We start from the raw sequence: 24,555 nt of genomic DNA, 5'->3' as shown, positions 1-24,555 counted from the left end.
CACTGCAGGACTGCAGCACAACACACACACTGCTTATTTGTACCTCCAGATGTCCTTAAATTATAACTGTGAGAGGTTTACAGAAGGCGAGAGCGGGTTGGGGCGGGGGGAATAAATGCATGGAGAGGAGACAGAACAGGAAATGAACAAAGGGTGCAAAGAGAAAGAAGAAAGTGCAAGAGGGCGAAGAGAGAGCGTGAAAAGTTCGGATAAATTTGCTTTACCTGGACGAATGCCATTTAAAACTTGCCTTACGCGCACACACACCTCTCGGATCTATGCTGGTGAAAAAAAGCTTTGTTATTACTACAACAACCTGCTGTCATTACCTGATGGCTTTTTAATTTGTTTTACTCGACGATTACAGTCACAATTTTGACTCGAGGCCAAGTGAACCGGCCAGAGCGCGTTAGCCAGGGCTCCAAAAATCCATACGTTCAATTCCACATTAGTCATTTCTCAGCTCTTTTTTTTTTTTTTCCTATCTTGTTTGGTATTCAGGCTCAAAGTATAAAGGTTGTGTGAATGACAATGAAAAAAAAAAACTGTGGATTAAAGTAACTATTGATCTATCTGAGGAGAAGTAGGACTTAAATGCCACAGAGGAGCCGCGCCAGAGACAAATGTCCGCGGAGAAAAATCACTTATTCATATTTCAGCCTTTGCTCGTGTGTTGCAGTCAATCATCTGTCATTTCAAAAAGAATCAATACTATATCTCGCCAGGTTGGTTTTTTTTTGGGGGGGAGGGAAATATATCCCCCCATTTTCACAGAACTAATCTGCTACAAATATTTCTCCACCCCTGCACGAAACCTGAGCGGAATTCGTAACAAGTGTTTTCCCAATAACGTTTCTATCAAAATGTCATTAAAACACATTCCTACAGTCTGCTACACGTTCCCCGCTTCTTACTTAGCGAGTAAAGCATCCCGAGTGTTTAAAAAGTGAGGGATTTCCATCAGGGATAATAGTTCATGAGCTGGAAACCATTTTAATGTAACGGACTGATTGGAATTAGACACATTAGGTGGGAAATGAGACATCTTAACATAGAGTAGTGATGTGTGCTGTCTGCCCGGGGAGGTATGAAGGGAATCTGGTTCGAGTGGGGGCTTTGTATTAAATCTGGTGCATCAAAAAACCAGCAGAGCCTGCTGCCTCCGGGGCTGCAAATCATCTGATCTGCAGGTATCAAAAAAGGCGATGACCCCCGGGGGCTCCAGGACCCGAGGGATGAGAGCGCTTGGATCCAGTACATCATGGTTAAAGTGCACTGGTGGCGACTAGTTGATGATCTGAGACCAGGGGGGATTAAAGCTGAGAGCGGACACAGAGCGGGGAGCGACCCTGTCAAGTCATGAAGTTAATATCAAATATATATATATATATACTGCCCCTTACATCAGGAAGCAAGCTCTGCTGATTTGTCTAGTATGAGCTACAGAGCCAAGTGTAAAATATTACACCGCCCTTTTTGCTGATATCTCAGATTAGCAATTTAAAGACGACCGCAGCTGAGATATACACCTCGGCTTTGGCAGAGAGCCCACCGTCCTGACTGCTTTTTATCAGGGACGCCTCTCACCTTGCAGCAAATTAGTGTACACAAACAGAATAACGCACAGATGAATAATATCACAATGATTTCCACAAATTCTCACATGAATAGCCCCGTTCATCTGAGCAATGTGCTGATCACGCAGAGAACCGTGAGAGCAATTAACAGGAGGAATAAAACAAACAAACGTTTTCTCCATTAAAGCTGAAAGTTAATAACTTTCCGAGTGTCGCTCGTGCACGGCAAACACGGCCTCGCTGTTTGCACGAGGTTGGAAAGGTCGTGTCAAAAGCTGCCGTTTATCTGATATCAGCCACATGTGGAGAAGTTTGTGCTCGATTCCTTTTTAAAATTAGACGAGTTTCTGATTCCAATGTGCAGAAAAAGCAGCCAGAAAAACCGGATGAGTCATCACAGGATAATCAGCAAAGGCAGAAAACGGTAGATGCTCCACATATGTGGAGTACTACGATACACCACACACATGATCAGGATTTATCGATTGAAAAAACATAATCACACTCGCTTTAATGTTCTGAAAAACATGCAGCTTTCTTCTTTCTGGCCTTGAAAATGTGTGTGAACATGCAACATGTCTAACTACGTACAACTCATGGAGCTTCTTGACGTATCGTTCGTGGAGGAGGTGAATTTTTTTAATGAATGGAAATGTGTTGTTGGCTGCTGCACACGCTGCTTCGCTTTAATCATATGTTGTTTTACACGTACTGCCTTAATTGCACTGGGGCCACATTTGTTTTGAAATAGAGCGCCACTAGAGATCTCTTTTCATTTACTCTTTTACAAAACTTCGAGCGTCTCAGTGCCAAACTTCTCGTTTTTTGTCGTATATCCTCCAGCTAATCTGAAACTTGTGTAATTTCCAAAACAAGCGAGCGCAGCCAGCCAAGGCCACTTGTCAAGCGTGTTGCAGCAGCGTACATTTCATCCCCAAACAAAAAGAGCAATAAAAATAAATAAAAAAAAACACTTCTGGCTCGAGCCACGTTCTATCAGACCCCCACCGATGTGACAAAAGTTTGATGGATGTGAGGAGGAGGGGGGATGAATAAGTAAATAAAAGTATAAAAAGATGAGGCTGATTTAACAAGACAGGTGGAGAGTCTGATTTAGTGTCCGACCTCAGCCCAGGAGCCTTGAGAGATGGTGAGTGAGTTATGAAGGAGAGACCCGGGGGCGGCCATCGAAAAAAAAAATCCCTTCTGTCACTGTACCGGGACAATACAACACTCACAGTCCAGTGGCCTGACCCGGCTGTCCCCTGAGAGGACGGTCAAGATCCACACAGAGACTGAAGATCAGAATTAATATCAGAATAAGAGCGTTATTAAGTACGACTGACACAAAAACAAGAAGACTGCTCAAAGTGAATTAGCGTCATGCAAACCACATGGGCCTAATGGCACTAATAAAGAAGAGAGACAGCTCACTGACACTGAGCTGCAGTCAAATCCAAAAGATCCAGCTCCAACAGTGCTCCAGCATGCACGCTACAGCGCCAGCTCCATCCTTACCATTTTGGAGGTGGTGGTGTCGATCTGCTGGGTGGCGATTAGCATTGACATGACTGGAGTGACAGCAACAGATCCTCAAACACTTCTTCTTCTTCTTCACGCAGAAAGTCCTCTGGACGAGCGCCCGAATAAAGTGGAACCTAAAGTGCGGAGGATTAGTGGAGACCTCTTCCACCCTTGGTCAGCTGACTATAGCACCCTCCAAAGCACACTTCCACGTTGGCCAATCAATCACACAGCGACAAGGGTTCGGTCTGATGCGCAGAGATCCATTCGCCGAGATGGGCTCTTTGGAGATGTGTGCTGCCCGGCTTTCACTCGCCTCGGCTGTCTCTCCCTCTCTCTTTCTCTCTCCTCCACTCCACTCCCCCCTTTTCCTTCACAGCGCTCTGCCTATCCCTCTTTGACTTTTCACAGCCTCTCGATCTTTCTCATTGACTCTGCTCCCTTTATAAGGTTTATCAGTCTTCGTCTCCCCAAGACAAGTCGTCTTCTGTCTGTGTGTTTGTCTACTCTCTCTCTCTCTCTCCCTGATTCATTCTCAGTCTCATCCCTACCTTTCTTTCTCCCTCCCCCGTTAAGCTCTTCCCCACAAGAGGCTGGCTGGTTGTTTTTTTTGCTTTTATTTTGGCGGGTTCAGCACCTGAACTAAATTGGAAGGTTTAAACGTAATCTGTCCGGGTGGCCATGGGAGAGGCATCTGCCAGCAAACACAGCCAAACAGCGTTCTTTACATCTCCATCGCAGCTTTAGTGAGGCAAAGGTGTGTGTGTGTGTGTGTGTGTGTGTGTGTGTGTACTTGGATTTGGCAGGTTGGGCAAAGAGACGGAGAGACGGCGGAGGGGAGGGCGGCGGAAATAAGAACAGACGGGGAGAACAGAAATGTCTGCGCTGACAAAACACAATGAACCGAAGCAAATACGTGAATAGAAGTTGTTTGCATGACTCAAGTTATTGGATTTCCAACAATGCAGCTCATATTAAGAGTTTGTGTTTTTGCAGATGAATGAAGTGTCTGTTGCTGTCCACCAATCTGCAGATCAATTTAATCAGCCCTGTGTGTGATGGGCTGTAATAAAGTGTGGGTGATATATTCGTGCCATGAATCGCACCTCGTAAATTACCCCCACCTCTCTGGAAGATTGGTCCGAGGCACGGCGGCGGTACAAATCTAAATTTATGTAGCGTTTATAGCTACAGCGTGGTCAAAGCCAAAGTGCAGAAATGGAATGACTGGTTTTACACTTGTCCAACGCTAGCCAACGCCAGCAGCCACTAAATGAGAAGCAGTGAAAGAGACTACAAGAGTGACCAGGGTCGGAAAAGATTGAATGTTTTAACTCGGGGGCAGAACAAACTTTTGTGATAAGAAAGTTCTGGAAGTTTTCCCCAAAGTTTAATTTGCTTGGTCAATATTGGTCCAACTCTGCAAACTTTCAGGGGCCACTCTATTTAGTCAAGAAAAGAGCTGGAACAACAAACCCAGCTGCTACTGATGAAAACCATCACAAGGCTGACAGGAATGCATCTGACCTCTGTTTTCTTTTTGCTCAGACAGAGAAGTAGTTCACCACGGCACGGCACGGCACGGAGAAGAGAATTCAGGAGCTAAGCTCAAATAAAATTAAACTATTCCAACAACAGCCAGTAGCAAACAGTGTTCTGATCACAAAAAGTTCATCTGAACGGCGTCGATCCGCCGATCCAGCACCAACCAGAATCTAAAATCCGTATAAGACACCACATGGAAGTCTTTTTGAGTTGTTTAAGGAAATGTATTCAGTATGGATCATTCACATCTTTGCCAACACCTTATCTATCTGTAGAGGTCAATGAAACCCTTTTTCTGCCACTGGAAAACTTTCAGACGATCGAACTGTCACACTGGCTTTAAGAAAGATTTGAGAAGGAGTGCAGACGTGTTAGATTAGGCAGGGTTTTAACTTTTTCCTTAAGCTCTGTTCTTTCATTCTGCACACACACGCACAACCGCTTCAAGTGCAAGACTGTCGATGCTTTTGAGGACTGTCCAAAAGTGTTCAGTCCAAACTTTGATTCATGTTATAAAGACACGCAAAAGATCGAAGACGGTGTGGAGGACGCTGTACTGGTTCATGCCCCGTCTTTGAGTGTGGTGCTTTGGATCAGGTATGGACTTTTTTTCTGCCTCGTTGTTCATTCCACAAGCCCGACTCCTACAAATAAAGTTTATATACGACTATACTTGGAATATAATATCCGGTAGTAGCAGCTACAGCATTTGTAAGACTTTAAATTATGTTTAGGTACTTGCAGCACTTGGTAATGGTCAAGGTAAGATTGTGGTCTTGGTTTAATACAGAAAAAGTCTGCAGAGACTTAAAGGCACAGGATATTTATTCATGTTTAACAGAAACCGCAATATTTCCCAACCTTAACCAATGTTTCTTGTCTTAACCTTGCAGAGAGAGAGAACTCGGGATGTAAATCCTGTTCTCTGATGTCAGCTTGAACACAGTCCACCTGGCATGGCACCTTTAAACATAATCCAGACAGCGCTTTACACTTCATATCACGACGTAATTGGGAAAACAATTTGGGAATATAGGAAACATGATTTCTCAGAGTAAGGGCTACGTTTCAGGCAAAAAAGCAGCACTGCAATGGCATTCATGCAAAACATGGGCTCATTTACATTGCAGAAACACTGTTCATACGCGCTGATTAATGCATTCAGATCATTCAACTCTGTACTTCTTGATTAAAGCCTCTCTCAGCGACGGCTTCGTGCAGATATTTCACAATAAAAGCCTGGGAAGGGAACGGAAAATGCTGGAGGGATTTTTAATGTGGAACTAATTAAGGAACTGGAAGAGGTGTTCGGTTTGCAGTAACATCAGACGACAACAACCAAACTGCAGGAGCAAGGAGAAGTGGATAGAAAAACCTCAGTGTTCGATTCAGCTGAAGAAAACACAGACATACTGTAGGAGTTTAAACTGAATGCATTTTTGGTTATTCAGGTTTTAAACCTGCTGCAAAGTCATCAGTATCTGAGAGACTTTTCAGGAAGTCATGTTGTAGAAACTCAGCAGGTCCATCTGGTCCATGTAGAGACCTGGCTGAGGTGCCCGGGCGAGCATTCTTCACCTTGACATCAGATATTTCACTCCACAGCGAGTTACCGCCGCCGCCACAGGAAAAGGCATTTACCCGACATACAATCTCACTTTAAACTGCTTGTATTTCATGGTTTATAGACTCAACAGACCATGTGATTAGTTGCATTCCAATCTTGAAAGCTAAAATAACAAAATGAACTCGCTCGGTTGATTCATGTGTTTGTGTATCGAATTACGGCTGATGAATAAACAAATCATGTAATGAAATGGTATCAGCCGTACATCTGCTGCCCAAAGTCTTCTCTTGGACGGTCAGAAAATATTTCATCGATAGACAAATCTTCAACTTTATCCTCGTGTTTGGAGCTTAACACATTTTTTACATTTGCTTATTTCAACACAATTCGCATTCGTTTGAAAGATTAGTTCAGTCTTACAGGACAGATTTTAGTCTGAGTGCAGAAAATCCAAGCAAAATAGTTGGAACATGTACCATATATTAAAAATAATAACAGGCAATGGAGTGAAAAATGTGCAGTTGGTGGAGAATCCGTGGTTGACAGAGTATCAAACACAAGCCCGATAGTGTCTTGTGCTGTTAACTAATACGTGGATAAGGACACGCTTCTGCACCTCAACCCTTTAAACCCATTTATTCCATTATTGAGCACTGACTTTTCAATTCCCCAAGATCACAAGAACGGAGCAAAGAGACAAAATGAAAGAAAAAAAAAAGTCCCTGAGGGTCCGAAGAAGCACTGAAGGCAATTCCAACATATTGTCTACGAGGTTGAAGCTGAATGGAGCCGGAGGCGGCCAGGTAAGACTACTCACTGCTTACAGAAAGAAACAAGGAGAGAAAAAAACAATCAGATTTTCAAAGCAAGGTGAAAATCTGGCGAGGAAAGAGGCGAGGGCGTGGCGGATGCTTTTAATAGGGGCGAGGTGTCCAATAATCACACGGAGAGAAAACACATCGCGGTGAAAAATGCACAATAAATTAATTCCGGAATATCTTTTCTATTTTTTTTTTTGATTAGCAAGCAGTTCAGCATTTTGCTAATTTAATCTGGCCTCTGAATTGAATTTGTATCATAGCCACAGTTAATAACTTGACATTCAGCATATGACTCTGAGCTATTTAGATAAGTGATGGGCCTTCTTCGAACACCCACATGCTTCTATGCCAAATTGCCCCATTGCTCATAATAAAAACCTCTGTCTCAGAGACCCACTACTGTTATATTTTATTTGAATGATTATTAATAGCACTGGCAGAATAGGATGTCAGGTCTATATGTAGAGATAACACGCAGCAAAGAGAAAGGATCTTTGGGAAGGATTTGAGGAGACGGAGAAAGTCTGGGATGGCATTCATGCCACGGCTTGTGAATTAAAGATGAAAGTTGACTTGGCTCCAAGTTTCTTCTCTCTTGTGGCTCATCTCAATTACTATGGAGGCAGTTTAGAGGAGAACAGAGTCAGTAAGTACGCTCTTAAGAGGAGGCGATGTGGAACGCTCCAGGAAATATCTCATTTTTAATACATGCAGGACAATGACTGACACTTCAGAAACAGACAAAGAATCCCCAAAACACAGAGTAACATCACAATATGGCGGAGCTCTCAACCTACAGCGCATTTTCCGCCACGCTGAGCGTCGAGAAAGTGTCATGAAGCGCTTCAATCAATCACGTCTGGAGAGCGATAGCCTTCGCAGCAGATAAAAGCTGCTCTCAGAAGTGATTCTGTCTTTCATCCTTGTGCAGTTTTTTAACGCTCATCATATTTGAATTGCTTTCCACTCAGAAAGTTTTAGAAAGTACAGGGTGAACTTCATCAATTTGACGTGTTTACACAAAGTGGTTGGGTTTTTCTGCTGTTAAGAAGACACGATTCATCACAAAGGGATGCCAAGAAAACAAATTAAATGGAACAAAAGTACAAAAAAAATGAATAAATGGCTAAAGTAAACACTTTAATGTTGCAAATTTCAGTTTGAAAGTCCCATCTGTTTTCAGAAAACAGCAATGTCCACCAGTCGGTTGCTTCACCCCCTTGGTGTCCACTGAAATCTCTCAATAACGACTCGATGGACTGCCATAAAATTTGTCTCAGACGTTCATAGTCCCCAGGGGATGATCCCTATTGCCTTTGGCGATCCCCTGACTTTTTGCTCTAGCACCCCCCTGAGGCTGACGTTCATAATTCTGAGGGAAATGTCTCAACAACATCGTTCAGACATTCATTCATGTCCCCCTGAGGATGAGCCGTAATATGTTCATTTGTACTCCTTTCATTTATCACTAAATACTTGAAAATAGTAATAGCATTCCCATCAGCCTCAGCTGTACTTACTGATATATACAATAGCAGTTTGTATGTTTTCTGTACAAGCACAACTGAGAATACGCTCATGAAAATTCAAAGAAACAGTTTCACCGTTCACTGTAAATTGCGCTTTCGGGGTCAGTTCTTCGGTTTTCTGTTTGTACTTTTATGCTGTTTTCCCTCTCGTTTGATTCAAACCAATAAATACAGAAAGACGGAACAAAACAAAACAATAAAATGTAATAACGGGTAATATTTGATGTTTTTCAACAGGATTAACATTCATGTTTGATCCCCAAAGGGACTTAATAATACAGGCTTTTCAATCTCGTTTTTTAATCCTAAGTAGAGCCAGAAAAAAAAAACGTGTCTGAAATATGAATTAAGAATTTAAAAAAAAACAATACAAGAACTAAGCAAAGTGTGGCAAGAATGTAAAACAGCCTCCACGGAGCTTCAGAGATGAGTTTCTTTTCGATCGTGAGTTGATGGCAAGAAGGCAGAAATCTACAATTTTTAAAGAGTTAAGACAACATCCGCACCAATCAGCCCCGATTTGTCAAAAATAAAACCTTCAGTGCAAGATAAACTTCCCATTAAACAGCAGCAAGAAAGCTCAGTGCTGGCAAAATATTCTTTTAATCAGAGGTCTGCGGGGAGAGATGAACTTAACTCGATACTGCACTCAGCAGAACAATCCATCTCGGGGTGGAATAGATGAGCGACAATGCTCCTTTTGACTAATTGCCTTTTAAGATGACTTCTGCCCGACGCAAAAGGGCAAAGTAATTCACTGACACCAACAAACAAGTCGACCACTCACTCAGACGAGAGGGTGTTTTAACCAAAACGCTGAGACATTAATCCAAGGCACCTCCTCCATTAGCCTCAGCTTGTCAGAAGTGAAATTGGAGCGAGAAAAGCCCACTTCACTGGCATATAGTTAATTTCATGCCATGCTGAAGAGAGACAGGGATGGGCAGAGAGTAAACGCTTTAGGATCGAGGACTTTACAGCACTCATAAATACTCATCTATTAGTTTTGGGATTTAATTCTGCCTTCCACCCTCTGTGGAGTTTGATTTGGATAGGAGGGATGAGTCCAAGGTCAGAACCAGTTTTCTGTCTGGCCACTGCCAGGCTCGATTCAGCAGCACGTGATTGATGACAACCTCAGCCAATCAGGTAGCCCAGGCAGAAGAGGCCGATATACGGTGAAAGATGTAGGAGCATGTGTGCGCCGCGTTTAATAATGTAAGGCTCGTCATACGGCGACTCAAGGTGAATGACAGCAGAACCGGGACGGGGGAAAATGTAATTTCCCCACAGCGATGTCAGACACTACCTGCTGATGTGGTTTCCTGCATCTGCTCTGCTACACCATCAGATCAGCTGCATGCAGGACAGATAAATGGATTTCATCCAACTTTAAAGAGGATTAAAAACAAGTTTGCTCTGTAGTTTGGCATTTTGAGAAGTTCGTGGAGGCTACAGGAAACCCCCGGTGTGAACCAAGAATCTCTTCCAGCTTGTTTTATATTTTAAATTTAACAAAATTTGAGAATGTAACAGAAAAAAATAAATGGATAATCTCATATTTAAGACAAAATGTACTGCTCTATGACAGTAGATGTCTTTTTAATAGTTTGTACTGAAGAAGCAAACAACAATGACGTTCCCATGAGAAGAGCAAGCATTTGTTTGCCTCAATCCTAATTCCATTAAATCTCCTTTCTTTGTATTTGATTTGACAAAGAGAGAAAAAAAAAAGATGAACCAAAAAAAGGCACCAAACATTCTCCAATTATGGACTATTGTCTGGACACAATTAGTGGCCATATGGCAGCCCTCGGAGTATTAAATCTGAAACATTTAATCTGCACCATGAGGATCTTTCAGAGTTTTAAACTTCCAACTGTGAATTCTGTAAAAATACCAACAAAAAAAAAAACTTTCCTATCATGCCACATTCACAGGGTCAAACAAAAGTCTTGAGGTCACTGTCGGGATAGTGCTAAATCTTAGATTGAGATACAGATGTTACAGAGATGTTAAGATACAGAGATAACAATGTTGGACAACTAAGGGTAAACGTATTTGGGATATAGAGTCAGTGTTGCCAACTTTGTTGCAATATTTAGCAACTTTTCTTTTAAAAAGGTGACCAGTGACAAATCTAGAGACTTTTTCTGGTGTCACTGGAGACTTTTGGGGCCCTCCTCCGTCCCAGAGCACTCACAGGCTGCCCAGTCCTCGTGCAGTCAAAGCAGGAGATGTTCACCCCTCTACATCCAGACTGCAAATGAATCGTGCATGCGCAAAGCTGCCGCTGGCTGACCCCAGGAGGAAGTTCATTTTGTAGTTCTTAACTTCACTTCTTCATTTGCTTTGTACTCACTTGATCAAGATTCAATAAACCTTTCAGCAGGAGACATCTTGGACTCCTGTGCATCCTCTTTCTCCACCGACTGAACTGACCATTGATGGAATAAAGAACGGCTTTCTGGTGCTCTCGACCGGAGTCCGGACACCGTGTTTGCTGCTTGCAGCTATAACTTTAAATGTTGCCTCCATCGCCCTGTGACCGTGACCTTCTATCATAAACCCTCAGAACCTTTCAGGGCTATCTTCGGGGCCAGCAGCAGCACAATAACTATCCATCCTGGATGGAGAGCTACAAATCCTGGGAATGAAAAATGAAGTAGTTCTCATATACAGCAGGATCAATGACGGATTTTCCTTTTTTCGTTTGGCGTTTCCATCAATCGGTCTCATCTACTTCAGTTGTTGTTCTCCTGTTTGGAGAATATAACAGATTCAGAATGTGTGCGTGAGCAAAAGTCAGTGATAAGAAAACTGGAGGTTTTCCAGTTGCGGAGAAGATGAATCAAACAACTTTACTTCAAACACATCTTGCAAACATGATCTATTCAAGCTGCTGTTGGAGGAAGATCTCTTATTACTCAACGTCCACGCTCAAGAAAACTGTCCCCAGAATTTATGATTTTATATATTTGAAGTATTGGACTTTAAATCTTTAAGACCGACACCACAACCGGATTTGTTCTGCTATCCAACTACATATTACTCTCTTTCAGATTTGGCCTGTTTTTGGAGGATGAATAACTGCCAGTACACAAAAACAAACAAAAAAAGCATCTGAATGACAAAGACTTTCACTAAGTGCTGCTTTTTTCTGTGTTTTCAGGTGGAGTTCTCCTTAAAAAAAAAAAAGTTATCTAAACTGATTAGATGTGTTTTTAGAAAATTGCCTCTGAGTTGAAGAAAGTTAAAACTTCAGGGTTGAGCCTTTGAGAATATAGAAAATGTCGGCTGAAGCGTAACAAACCCGGTTCTGCTGTGTGGTGTTCGATCTTGGGGGGGGGGGCACTGGGGTGAAGGATAAAGAGATATTGTGTGAGCAAGCGAGCGGATAGCGCCCGGCGAACCTCGGAGATCTCAACCGCTGCATCGCTGACAGGTACAAGTGGAAGAAGAGCGAGGGGGGACGGGTGGCACTCAACAGAAGGTAGTTGGGGTTGGAGGTGCTGCCAGTCAACCATCTCCTTGTTTCCTTGTAGACAGGTCCAGGTGCCCTCCCCCTCCATCACCACCCACCTCCGCATGTCCTGATTGCATTCTCCGCACTTTCCCCCCCAGAGAGATTAGGAAAGGGGTGGAAGAGGGTACACAAACCGGGGATACGCTAAGGTGGACAGAGCAATAACACATCCTTCTCTATCTCTTCTCCTGCTTCACCTCCTCCACCTCCTCTTCCTCCTCCTCTGTGTGCGCAGTGCCATAAGCACCGTGGGGATATTGAGACAGACATATCCCTTCTAGATGAAAAGGGGCATTTCAGTCACACAGGCCCCAAAGGTAAACGTGGTCTGAGTTAGCAAGCAGATCCTCGTTTATTGTGAACCGGGAGAGAGAGAGAGACTCAAAGGCACCATAACGCCACGGAAAGCAATAAAGGGCAACTCCTCTGTTCACACTTCTGACAAGCTATTTGTGGCTTTACCAGGCCGCAAAGACATGCTTATTTGCTATTGTTTGTGAAGCCCTAACAAAGTTTGTCCCTGTAGAGGTTACTGTGGTTTCCCCTCCATCTATATTCGTTCACGGTGCTGCAGCAGCAGCAGCGAGCATTTCATTTGCAGATATGAAGCCCTGTCGGTGTTCTCGCCCTTATCATTCATTATTTGTGCAAGCGATTATGCAAGAGATAAACCTGACAGTTTGAAATCTCCCTCTTCCCTTCCCTCCCCGGAGGTTTGCACGACGACAGCGCTCGGATCTTCCATGTTTTGTTAAGGCTGAAGTCATGCACGCTTGTAAGCCGCGTCCAAAAAAAACAAGGCAAATATTTGCCAAAACCTTTATAGACGATTCCTCGTGCTGCATTTATTAAAACAATCTGCAACGCTTCGATACGTCCGATCAACCTGCAGCCTTCTCCCTCTCTCTCTGTTCTTTTGATAAGAACTGAAGGAACCTGCTGCAGAGAGAATACTCCACGATCCCTCACTCCAGGTGTCACTATATCTCAGTAACAAATACAACAACGTGAACGCACACAGCGCCTTCCCCTAATGATAACTGAGAGCCGGCGCACTTTGACAAACTCCTCCAACAAGCAGCAAACGCCGCCTTCGCGGGGCGGCCATGTTCATTTGTATTCCTTTTATGTGTAACAGAGACATGCGAAATGTCAATGACAAATTTGTCTAGACGCCATTATCTCAGTCTGGATTTCACAACAGAACCGAAACCGAGGCTCAGCGTGGAACGCCCCGTGGTTCATTTTAGCGGGAGCACCACAGAGATGTTGATATATTTCCCCGGGGACGATGTGGCTTTTCTCTCTATACTGCAAAAAAGAAAATCCCTTCCAGAGAACACATTTTGCTCAATTTAGCGATGAAGCGACACACAGTCCTCGACACAGGAATTCATTTCCTCGACTGTGAATTTCAACGAGCGCCTTATTTACAGTGAAACGTACATCGGAGGAAGAGCCAATTCTGCAATTATGTCGCAGCCTAAATTGGAGCTTAATTAGAGCGCCGTGAAGACTCAGCTGTTAAAGCGTCACTTCTAATATTGACGGATGTTTTGCTCGTCAATAGCTGCACGAGATGCATAAAATAAGTTCCAATTAACAACAACTGTTACTAAAGGTTTTTTTTTTCCTGGGTGGACAAATCGACAGTTTGCTTATTAGTTTGACTTTGCTTCTTTGAAGTAGTTTTTGGGTTTTACAGTGGAGCACGAGTGGATTAAAACAATTTTAATTTAATCCTAATTAAAAGAAAACATTATGACAAGTACATCTGTTAAACTTGGATATTTACTGTAGCACATGAAAACCCAACGAGCGTCGACAGAACTACATTTGCATATCCTAATTAGAAAATACATCTACAGCGAGTTCATTACGCTTCAATAACTTTCTCCCTGGTTTGTGTTCAGCGATTTAAACTTTCCTCTGAGAAGAGGGATCGTTTTTTTTTTTGGGGTCCTTCTTTGCTCTTGTACGTCTCCCTGAAATGACGGCAATTTTCGGGAGATGTTTTTGTTGTCGTGTTGCAGAAAACGGCGCCTTCGGTAATTACAGTGCAGCTGATTGACCTATCCAAAAATCCTTTGGGAACTGACAAGCACATGTTCCACCAAAAACTACGAGGTCCGCGAGGCCTCATGTCCATCAAACTTTCTTCAAGTGATTGACTGTGCTTGAGCTGCAGGATGTGTCTGAGTGGGCCTCCTATCGTATATTATCTCGCTTTTGCTGGAGCCGAACAAATTGGCTGCACAATTAGCTGCCGGAACAACACAAGCCTGAATATTTAGCAAGATACTGTGATTGTGATTATGAGACTAATAAAGCACAGCCTCATGAGTTCTTCTAAACAGCTCCTTATCTATGAAGAGCCAGCTGTGCATGCAGCCTTTCTCTCAGCAGCGCCCTGGTTTTTCTTTTTCCATTTTACTCTTATTGTGTTTTGAGAAAAAAAAGGAAGAAATCACAAACTCATGCGTTGCCAGACACTATATGGCCGAGAGTGTGTGAAAATAACACCCACATATTTGGTTATTAAACATTTATTCGGGGCATCTTGCTGCCATAAACAGCCTCCGCTCTCCTGGTTCCAGGCTTTCCACAGAAAATGAAGCTGCAGATTCGCTTCCATTCAGCCTGCAGGATCATTACCGAGGTCAGCCACAGATGTTGGCCCATGAAGTCAAGGCTGTGCAGGTCTCTCACACCAACTTGGACGAAACCATTTCTTATTATTTGCATGGGGGGAAAGGGTTTCCACAAAATAAGGGTTTAAAAACAGTTCAGAGGACAGGTGTGTCCACTTATTTCTATAGTCTATATAAGGCGTGTTTCCATTTAGAATTGTGCACACTACAAATGTGATTATACTGTATTATTTTGGGTGATTAATTGTGCCTCTGCCCCCCATGCTACAACTCTGTAGTCTGAGCAACATTTGGCATACAGTGACAGCAGGCTGAGAGCGAGCGAGCGAGGAAGAGCAAAAAGCTGCTATTTACAAAGACCAACTTGGCCAGCGGGGTTGAGTGGAGGCGGGAGGGTGGAGGGTGGAGGGTGGAGTTGGGAAAGGGAGTAGAAGAGAGAAGAGAGGATGTGGTCAAGATGAGGACGAGAGCCAGACAGAGAGAGAGAGAGAGACAGAGAGGGCGAGAGACTTGGCGTTGGCTCGTTTTACTGCAGCCAGAGTGCCAGCTGAGAAATATGGCTGCCGTCCCTGGCACTGCTCATTTTGACTTTGACTCACACACAGACACACAAAAAAAAAGGCAAGTTATGCCACCATTAAAATATTCATATAAAAACATTTCATAGGTTCAGAGCAAACCTGCGTTAAAAAAAAAAGTGTTTACATCTTTATGGAAATGTATTAAAAAGTTCCTGTGACAAAAATGTAATTTATTTTTATTTTTCGTGAATCAATATGATCGATGTTGCACACAGCGGCGTTTTTAAATGCAGAGAACAGTCTGCCGTGTCTGCATCCTTGACCCTGGTTAGTGCTAACCCCAGGGACAAATAAACAGCTTCCTGTGACTGCTTCATAATAAAGCCACCCCATGTGTCAGCAGTTAAACTCTAAATGCCAGTGTAGCATTGGCACTAACTTAATGGTCCAGTGTGTGAGATTTAGGGCCAAAAATACAATATACATAATATTTTTATTAGTGCATAATCACCTAAAAATATGTATTGCAATGTTTTTACACATCTCAGATTTAGACCGATGGTTCTCTTTCCAAGGACTCCACCATGTTTCTACATTATACACTAGAGAGGGTGAAGCAATGTGGTTGCAATGAGCAGCTACACAACTAAATGCCACCAGATCCTTCACACTGCTCCTTAAACACAGCTCAGACGTGGCTGTAATCATTCCCCTGTGCATAGTCAAAGATTTGGCTTGATTTCATGAAAATATTAATGATTGTAACAACTTTAATCAAGAAGAAATGGCTCTACAGTACCTTTAAATGTGAGAATGTGCTACTTTTATATCATTTTGATAGAAACTTTATTGATCTTTGGACTGTCGGTCAGACATCAAATCTTAAAAACATGTTGGCGAACGATGTTGGCAGCGGCCAACGTTTCTGCGCTTCCAGATTCACCGGAGGATCTCGAGAAAATGAATAATAACAGAAAAGAATAATCGATCGAAGACTTCTTCTGCAGTCAGATGAGCTACATAAAAGACATGTTGAGTTCATTTCAATTAGCAAATCTGCAGATACATTTTTTTAAAAAGCCGTTTTCAGACAAATAAACTTTGCATTGCACAGCGAACACGTTCCACTTCTTTACCCTCTACTTAGACGACAAGCCGAAACCAAACTGCTTTTGATGCCAAAGTCTCGGTCCGTCGCCTGCATATTGTACATTCAGTCATCTCGAACTGAAAAATTATGAAATAATTCACCACTTTTGACTTCCTTTTGTTATGTAAACCTTTTAAATCAAGTAATAAACTGCTCCTAGTGGAGGGGCGTAATGTTGAGTGGCAGCTCCACATGAAAGCACAGTGTACAGTAGGTAGAGGTAATTTTCCAGGCTCAGATAAACGTGTCATCTTTATTTGGTCCCTTTTTTTAGCCCGTTACCTTATTACCACTAACTGGTATTGAGACTGACAAAAGCATTAAAAGCTGATTTTTTTTTCCCACCCCACCACTATATATTCATTGTCATCACCACAGCTAATATTCCACACATCTATGCATTTTCAACTTTTCCTCCTAATTACTTTCCTGTAAACTTTTTGAGAGGCAATTATCTTCCTTTTTCTCTCCACCTCACACACACACACACACACACACACACACACACACACACACTCACGCAATTTAAATTCCAGAGGCAAGCTTTGATCACCAGTACATTAGCTTTACATTAGAAACAATCATTAGGGGGACATCATCCCCACGACCAATTTGCCTTCGGAAAATAGTAGTGCTTGAGTGTGCTGCAGCCCACAGAGGACCAATGAGCCACACCAAACTTGATTAGGCCTCATAGTAATGTATCATTCCTCCTGGCCAAGGCTTTGTAGATGAAGGACCCGTCTTCATATTAAAAAGGGGCGCTATCTGGAAATGGTAGAAACTGGAGTGGACTCTATTTTCAAAAATCTCTTTGAGGAGGTTTGCACTGCCAGAGAAGACGAAGTGTCAAAGGATAAATGAGTAATGAGTTCAATGTGTTCAGTCGGGGAGGGTATTGAGATAAATCCTTGGCAGGAATGGGTTTGATTTTCAAAAGAGACACCTTCAGGCACTGTCACGTGTAACTAAACTAAAAACCCTTAGACTGCTGCGCTTAGAAACATATTTTGAAAAAGTGACAATTCTCTTATCGAACATGTTTTGATGCCCGACTCATGAAAAGAGATTTAATCTCAAGGTTTCAGAACAAAGGTGATGAGTGAAAGAGACCGCATCCCCCCTTCACGCCTCCATAGTATTCAAATCACCTTTAATGTGCAATGACATCCTATAAATAAAGTATACCTTGTGAAAGTCAGTAAAAAAAGAAAGCCTCCTGACATGCACGATCACATGTAGCTAAGATTGGCTCATTCCGAGAGCATAAAAACCTCTTCATCACCGGAGCCCCGTCGTAAACGGCTATCAAACCCACCTCGCGACAGCTTTATGAGAGCATAACGAACGCCATTTTGTGTCTCGGGGTAACTTTCCGGGAGCAGATGGGAGTGAACTTTAAACTCAGCAGGGAGCGAGCAGCAACGTCCAGCTGACAGTGGGGATGGCCTGCCTGATGTTTGATTAAGAGGCACGTTGACCTTTCCGAGGCTCCAGGGGGCGCTGAGACACGCTCTCACCTGACAGGCCGCGAGTCATTATGGCCCAAATCTATCAATCTACTCAGGGAGATTTTTTTTTTCCCCCACTCTTGTTCGCTCTGAAAATTTAAATGCCATGGGTTTGTGGAAGACAAGCTTTGAGGAAGCTGTCATTGGAAGAGAAGTATCGGAGGGTGAATGTAAAATATTGCAAGACGTGTTAAGGGGTTAAGAGAGGAAGAGAAAAGGGGAAAGGATGGAGATGATACAAGGTGAGAGGTGGTGCATGCCTCTCAGTGCAGTTACTGTGAACCCAAAATGCAGATTAGTCAATAACTAGAAGCTCAAACTATTATCATACGCATCTATGATAAACACAGAGGATTCGCCTGAGCACAGCGCTGATGCCTTTGCCTAAGATTATAATTGATGGCCTGGAAGAAAGTGAGGCGAGTCAATACGCTGTGATGAATTGGACCTGTAAAGCGGCATTGGGTGTGCGCCTCTACGGTTCATGACAAATTGGCCATGTCAGACTCCAGGTATTTCCCTTACAATCAATACGTACTGACATAAACGCCGCTGTGGCCAGCTTTAGTTTATAATCACAAGACAAGACGGACAGGGACACAAACTCAAGTCACAGAGACCTTTTTTTCTTTTTTACCCCAGTAAATCTAGACCAGAGCTGGAGACTTGACATCGATATCAAAATGGAGCAATTTCTTTAAAGAATCATTTCACAGCAGGCTGAGGAGCAGTTCCCGATGTGAGGGGTGTGGTCAGAAGTGTTAACCACGCCCAGCTGTGATGTCACCATGGACTGACCACACCCTGGAGTACGTCTACAACACTGGGCACCTTTAAGTTGGTGTTCAGTTGGATTTAAAGCATACATACAAAATTTAAGCCAATACTATAATACAAAATACCTTTTTTAACATCTTTCAGCCAGTTGTTTTGATTTTATTGCAGCAATTTTATGGTAATTTTAATTCTATGGTACTTCCCCAGCATTAAACATTAGATGCTTGCAAGCTATGAAGCTTTTAGCAGCTACAGAAGCTGAGCTGGACCAAAGCGGTGATTATTGGATGTACAGTTGTAAATATGCATTAACCACAACGATTTTCTAAGGTAATATTGTGTGAGCTTGTTATGCTGCTCCCAAGTGGTCAAAAAAAAAAAATCTATTAACGCAGCTTTAAAATACAAGCCAAAAGAGCCTCTCTCCTTCTCTGCAGTCAGCTGAAAGTCAGCACGACATACTGCGATCTAATTTTAGATAAACCTGTTCAAAAAACTTTCTCAAACGGGAAACTCCTCAACATGCATTAGCACCAATTTAAGGAAATGAAGCTGCAAGAACTTCTAAAGAAGTGTGACGTTTGGTGCACTCAAGCAACCTGAGAGGCCGTGTTGGATAAAGTCAAGCAGCTTTTATTTTTCCCCAAAGTGACGGTTTTCCATCGCGAAGCTCCTCAGCGGGTCGAGTCGATTGAGGAACGCCCTTCGCCTGCATCATTCGAAGAAGAAATAAGAACCCACTGGTCACCCATGAATGACATGACATTTCTTGACATGAGTATAGAAATGTTGATTCTGCACAGCCGTAATGCAGCCCGGTCTGTGTGAGGACACACCAGGCCCGTACCGTAATGCTGGGTGTGGATACCTGCCAGCGAGCATCTGCCCCAACAGTAGGGACTCGCAAAAGAACCTGGGATGCTACTGTAATCCATTAATTCAGCTTCACCGAGTGGCCTGCATGACACACTACAGCGCAGTGTGTCTGGATTAGTGTGTAATATACAGTACACACACTGGTAGGTGGGTGTGCAGCACCGTGCAATAAACTCCTGAACTCCTGTATATCACTCGCTCATATCGTATGAGAAACGCGGCTAAAGAGGTATCGATTCCTGGTCCTTTATTACCAGATTTCATCAGTTAAAACATTCGGCGTTAAATCATCTCACACTTTCACTGTCCACCTTTTTTTATTCTCATTTATTGCACGGCTTTCTGAAACACGGTAAATCAAGCAGGCGAGACGTACGGCGAAGCAAACTTACACCGGCTGTAGCAGTTTTATGTACCGGAGTTTTGATAACCTCAGCCTCAACCCTGCGAGGTTACTGACTCTGGCAGCAGGGGGGGAGTCGTCATAAATCTTGAAAGAAATGTATCATTTCACCTCCGTGCTCTCGCCCTCGCTTCGTTTGGGTACTCCGGCGTTTGTAACTACTGGATAAACTGTCTGCTCATACCCATCAAACCTCTCATTATATTATTATTGTTGTTGTTGTTGTTGTTTTGGTATTACATCCCCCTCCCTCCTTCTTGATGAACCACATCACAGCTCAAACATTCAGCTTTGTGTTTCCATTGTCTGCAGAAATCAAACTGAAAGTCTCCAAAGGGCGGACAAAAAAAAAAACTGCTTCAAAATATGCATGGCGTGATTGTGCCCTTAGTGTTACATCGAACGAGTGGAGAAACCGACAGTCCGTGAGGCATTCAAGAGGCCTCCAATTAATTCAAATGAATCCCTAACATCCATATTATAATTAATAATATATCAGCCGCACAAGACGTGGATGCACAAAAGTTAATTTAGCAGTGCGAGGTAATATTCCTGGAATGTTCAGGGAATACACAACATCCCCCTTTACAACAGGTGCTTTTTCATTTTCTGTCTGGCTAGCTTTAATGATCTCATTAGACAGCCGCTCTAACCGGGGAACTGCCTATGGCACCTCTGGCCCACGACAAGTACTGAGTACAACAACAGTGCAAGAACAAGGGAGGCCAGGCATCTGCCTGATGTCACGGCTGTAACAGAAGCTGCTTACTTACGAGATGGACAAGACTCTGAGAGTGGAGTAGGAAAAAAAGGCTAATTGAATTCCCAGCGTACGGCCAAGCACACAGCCCTCCACCCCCCCGCTGCTGCTGCTGCTGCACGGAGGCTGGAGAAGACGAGCCGAGAAGCCGAGTTGTACATCATTACCCAGAATTCTAGCCGGCAGTTCCCTCCAACTTCCTCTTCCAGGAATCAAATGGCACAGATTAATCATGGATTGCCTTATGGCAAAACTGCAGAGAGAAAATGGCGCTATAGGCTGATCATAAAGCTTCCAACAACAGACAGTCCCTGCAGCAGGAGAGCACATAACACAAGCTCCGTCTCAGTGCAAAGCTTCGGCTCTTTGCAGACTGCTAGATGCCCAGTTAGTGTTTTAAAAATGTGCTGTGTTACATCCAGCGTGTTCTTTTCCACGCGGGTTATCTCATCGTCGTAAATTTAAAAGTTAAAAGAGCCGAAGATTCTCGAGAAGATGGAAGCTTCTCGTTTTGCAGTTTCATGATTAAAAAAAGAAAAAGAAAAAAAGATGCCGTGGCTCATTTTAGAGTGCGGGGAAATGAAAATATGAAAATAAATGTAACATCCACTGATGCACAAAATGAAACTGGAGCTATGCGATGAGCAATCAGTAATCGGTTGGTAATTTGAGTTCAAGTAAAATGACGAACATTTGCTGCTTTTCCTCTGGTTTTATTTCAATGAAAACTTAATGTGTTTGGGTTTCGGGGCTGGTGGTTTAACAGGACAAGACATATGAGGTGGTGTTTACCATTTCTGTTTCACTGTTTCTGACATTTTTGAGATTTAATTGTGACACATTGTAACAATAATTTAAATGATTGTCAGCGGAAGCTCCGAATGAAAGAGAGCAGTTTGGAGCAAAACCTGAATGTCAAACTGAAGGTTAATGTCAAACGGATACCGAGCTGGAAGATTTCCATGTGCAAATTCGTGACAGGACGATTTTTCATCTCCACTCGGTTCCGTCTGTGCCCTCACTGCTAATTCTCCTACCTTCAGCTGCTGTTGTATTCTAGTCAGAGTCCAAGTGGAGGAGAAGATCTTTATTTGCCCAGTCTCACAGAATGCGGCTAAGCTTGGCAGAAATTTGGAGCCCGATTGTTTTCCACAGCTTAGTTTTTAATGGGTTTCCAAACTCCCTCATCATGTTGGGACTGTGTGGTCCAATTTGAAAGTCAAAAAGTTGGCAGTGTGCTTTTGTCCCCTTCCTCCACCTCCTTCCTTTCTCCATCTGTCCCTCTGTCTGTCAGTCCGTCTTGCCTCTCTCCATCACTCGTGTTTACCTTGTTCCACAGGCGCATTAGGAAAAAAGAAAAGCACAACCTTTCAGCACCTCTCACGCTTATCCGTATGTGGAAACTTCTTAAAACATCTTTACCTGCGTGCACGAGACGGTAAACACCGTAGTGACGTGTGGTGTAGTGTAGATTTCAGACAAACTGAGTCGCCATTCGGTGCACATGCTCTGCCTGTGAGATGCAATTACACTCAGTGCCATGAGTAAGTGGTGGAAACCAGCTCATCATGTCAGAGTCCTGACGAGTGTTACGGAGGGAAATCATCGTTAATGCCGCACACAAACACAGAGTTCCTCTGCGGTGGAAGGAGAAGAAAGGTCTTCATCTCGTTGCTTCACGGCGGTTGAGATAACAACAGGAATAAAAACAGACCTCTATTAATAATATTTCATAGAATCGTGCTGTATTTACTGTACGCGCAGATCCACTACTCCACCACATGCACAGCAGACCGACAATTTAGCCTCTAATTGCAACGACGTCCATTCATCATGTGACGTCTGCTCGTCCAGACCTCTGTCGGAACAACAACAAACCTCACCACACAGCCTGAAAACTCGACATATTAAAACAAATCATGCAGATTTTCAGACGCAGCACCTTTTTGCATGAACTGTGTTCAAGCCTTAAAGGAACCCCCGCTGATGGAGATGGATGTTTTACCCCATTAACTACGGATTGCATTTACAATTATCGCTGATACCAAAGTATAACGCGCGCTTTCAGATTCATTTCCTTCCTCGCGGGCAGTTTCCGTTCATTTCAGTGTTTTTTTACTCGAGACGTGTAATCCATCACACCGAACGTTTCTTCACCTTCATTGTTTTGTCAAGGTTATTTAGTGATGCAGCTGAACTTATAGACAAGTATGTCAGAGCGCTCGATCAATCACACAGCGACAGCAGCAGCGATTCTAATGTGACAAACATTTCTCCATTTTTCTGACATAGAGGGAATGTAAACTCATTTTTTTAAACTGTAGATACATTTCAGTGGACGCAGCTTTTTTTAAATGGAACTACGCCCATCGAGCTTCATTCCTCCATCCAAGAACGCCGAGTCATCTCAAATCGCAGAGAGGTTTCTGAAAACCATGACCTACAGTGGAAAAAAAACAAACTGAAGCAGACGTTCATATTTCCCCTCTGAATGAACTGTAACAAGTAAAAAAAACAAGTAATAAGGTCATAAGGTAATAAGGAATTTCAACTTTTTCCTCATGTGCCTGAATAACGAACGACTTTCCCGTCAGTCACGTCTGTCTGTTAAATCTGAAGCTTCAGACAGTAGATAATTAGCTCAGCTTAACATAGACACTGAAAGCCTTGCTCTGTCCAAATGTAACTTTCTTATACAGTTGTCCCTCACTATAGCGCAGTTCACTTTTCGCAGATTTTTTTAGTGTAATTTTGCATGCTTTTTTTTACAGCGTACTGTACAGAGTTACTGTTAATAATTTCTTATGTGTCGAACCTCGTAGATTGATCATTAAAATTAAATTTGTTAAAAATGTTTTGGCTTGAAAACAGGTTTTGATCTTTGGTTTCATTTACTAATACAGTATTATTCTTATTTTTGTTAAATCTGCGAATGTTTGAACTTTGAGAGTGTTTAAATAAGAGAAATGTGAGAAAATGTTAATGCCTGTCTGAGAAAAGTGTATAATAGTGTGTGGTTAGGGGGTTTACGGCCTTAAAACATGTATAATAATTGTAAAACTTTTTTTTTAGAACGTATCCCCCGCGATAAACGAGTTCAGTCTTTGGATGAATCTAAACTAACCGTCTGCTGGCTATAGCCTCACATTTACCAACCTTGTCCTATCACTGCAAGTAATGTCAAATAACAACAAATATTAAAGTCACAGTAATATCTCTTAGGTAGTTTGAAAGGCAAATAAAAAACCCAGCTAATGGTGCATGAGTCCGATCAGGTGTACAAACGGGATGTTAATCATCTAATTGGACAGTCTACTTGTAATTACCTTCATCTTAAGAAAAACGATCCATCGTTGGATCTACCTGCCAACATTTAGCAGCTCTAGCAGGTGTTTAAATACTCTTCAGATCTGATTGCAGGTGGTCACTGAAGACGCACGAGGAGATGCATTCAGTGCCAGATGTGAACTGCCATACTTAAGAAGCTGTCCACTAGTGTTTGGATCATCCAAGACACATGTTAATGTCACATGTAAACAGGCTCAATAATAGATTCACCTCATCAGTGTACTTCATGAAAAGCGTCCAGTACTCAGTTTTATACCGCACACTGTTCACTGAGCGCACTGTTTCACTATGATGAACAGCTACACATAAAAACAGGGAAGAAAGAAATCAACACGACTACTTCAATGAGCCCAATTACTGCGTCTCCTCATAAAAGACGACTTAACTAGCACGGGTCCTCGATCTCAAGATGCAAACAATGTAGGGATGGATGGGGCGGGCTGGAATATGAAATATTCAGCTACTGTAC

At 42.8% G+C, this 24,555-nt stretch overlaps 1 protein-coding gene across 3 annotated transcripts in view; it reads right to left on the bottom strand.

The window, feature by feature from the left end:
* dpp6a (dipeptidyl-peptidase 6a) overlaps positions 1–24,555 on the bottom strand; it is a 192,528-nt gene that overhangs the window by 139,675 nt on the left and 28,298 nt on the right. Inside the window, exon 1 of one of the 3 annotated variants that reach the window (XM_019266978.2) lies at positions 3,096–3,696. The exons of the other annotated variants lie outside the window; for them this stretch is intronic. Coding sequence (XP_019122523.1) covers positions 3,096–3,146 — 51 coding nt within the window. The 5' untranslated portion in view covers positions 3,147–3,696. Of the gene's footprint in view, positions 1–3,095; positions 3,697–24,555 lie in introns of those variants that run through there. 3 annotated transcript variants of the gene reach the window in all.

The sequence above is a fragment of the Larimichthys crocea genome, chromosome XXIII (genome assembly GCF_000972845.2).
Source record: "Larimichthys crocea isolate SSNF chromosome XXIII, L_crocea_2.0, whole genome shotgun sequence".
Lineage (NCBI taxonomy): Eukaryota > Metazoa > Chordata > Actinopteri > Sciaenidae > Larimichthys > Larimichthys crocea.
This window is presented reverse-complemented; position numbering and strand designations above follow the sequence as displayed.